General features: G+C 34.6%; 1 protein-coding gene across 1 annotated transcript in view; it reads right to left on the bottom strand.

Moving 5' to 3' along the window:
* Positions 1-999: 999 nt before the first annotated feature.
* Positions 1,000-1,641, bottom strand: part of LOC100638952 (lon protease homolog, mitochondrial-like) — a 7,312-nt gene continuing 6,670 nt past the window's right edge. The window contains 2 exon segments of the mRNA XM_020003388.1: positions 1,000-1,133; positions 1,496-1,621. Coding sequence (XP_019858947.1) covers positions 1,110-1,133; positions 1,496-1,621 — 150 coding nt within the window. The 3' untranslated portion in view covers positions 1,000-1,109.

Below are 1,641 nucleotides of genomic sequence, written 5' to 3'. Positions count from 1 at the left end.
AAGCAAGTGAGTGGATATCATAAGAAACTTGAAGGACAACAGGTTGACCCACCAGGACAAGATATTGTATCTTAAACACAACCTTATCACCATATTACCACCTTATCAGTCCATTGTATGTAACCTATCACCATATTACCAATACACCATCTTACTACAGCACCATATGTAACCTATCACCATTACACCATCATACCTATCCTACCACCTTACCACCATCTAACTACCTTACACCACTTTAGTACCATCATCACCATTACACCATATACCCACAATGGTTACCAATATCACCAATCCTATACGATATCGTATCTTAAACACTATCTTACCATTACACCTATCACCACCTTATCATCATCCCACCACCTTACACACCATTGTATCACCATTGTACTATTACACCATACACCAATGGCTACCAATATTACCTATACAATACTTGTGTAATATCTTAACTTGTATCACCATTAATCTTAACACCTTTATACTAAGTTTGACATTTAACCACCATTGTCATCTTATCATTACCATGTACATGTATACCAAAGACATGCAATATATCCATTGCCATTGACCCACCATATTACCATTGTAACTGTAACCACCTTACCAGTTATCACCATTACACCTTATACCCACAGGTACACCCCAATGGTTACCAATATCACCAATCCTTCTTTAATATATTCTCCATTAACATGTATCACTGGAGCTACTCTTTGCTTTCTGTTAGTCTTCCCTTTCTTCCTTAATTAATAAATTGTTTTATTATAGCATGTACACATGTACCTTTATTCTGTACTTATACTTAATTTGTTATTATTATTATTATTATATTATTGTTGTCGTTATTGTATTTTTATGTACTTTTATTATGAAACAATAGCATTGAGTTTTCTATTTGACATTTTAATAAATTTTTAATATATTTTATAAAATCAAAATTAAAAAAGTCAACAATTTTATTCCAGTTCTCCTGCCACAGTGGACTTGAAGTGATTACGTCTGGACATTCAAGAACTGCTTGAATTTGATGTGATTCTCCACTGGTCAGTGCAGCTCCAAAATCAGCAAGATGTGTAGGATCATCTATAACTCTTTTACCAGCCTCAATGATCTGAGCCAATGGCTCTCTGTGGGACAAGAGGGTCATGTAATAAAAATGCACTATAGCCCATGGTTTTTTTAATGGCTCTAAAATCAGCCCAAATTTTTATTATAATTTCTGATATATATTGATGTACTAATGCTATGTAGAAAGTTTGAGCCAATTTCAGGGTTAAATTTTTGAGTTAGGGCCATTTAAAAAATGAGCAAATTTCAGAAACTTTCCCTGTACTATAGCCCATGGTTTTTTCCAAAACATCATTAATTCCAACAAAAGAAAAGACTATGCAACATATATTGCATACATTACACAGCTTATACAAATGTCAATTCACTGTACTATCATACATGTACATGTTGTGAGTTAGGTAGAAGTACATGCACATACTTTTCCAGTGAGTGACAGTTCCCCAGTCATGGCAACATTCTGACGTATTGGACGATCCATAGCCAGTGAGAGGAGGGCAGAGACTATAATGACACCTGCTAAAGGACCATCCTTTGGGGTAGCACCCTTTAATTAATAAATAATGA

This window comes from Amphimedon queenslandica, unplaced genomic scaffold (genome assembly GCF_000090795.2).
Source record: "Amphimedon queenslandica unplaced genomic scaffold, v1.1 AMPQUscaffold_12674, whole genome shotgun sequence".
NCBI classification, from domain to species: domain Eukaryota; kingdom Metazoa; phylum Porifera; class Demospongiae; order Haplosclerida; family Niphatidae; genus Amphimedon; species Amphimedon queenslandica.
This window is presented reverse-complemented; position numbering and strand designations above follow the sequence as displayed.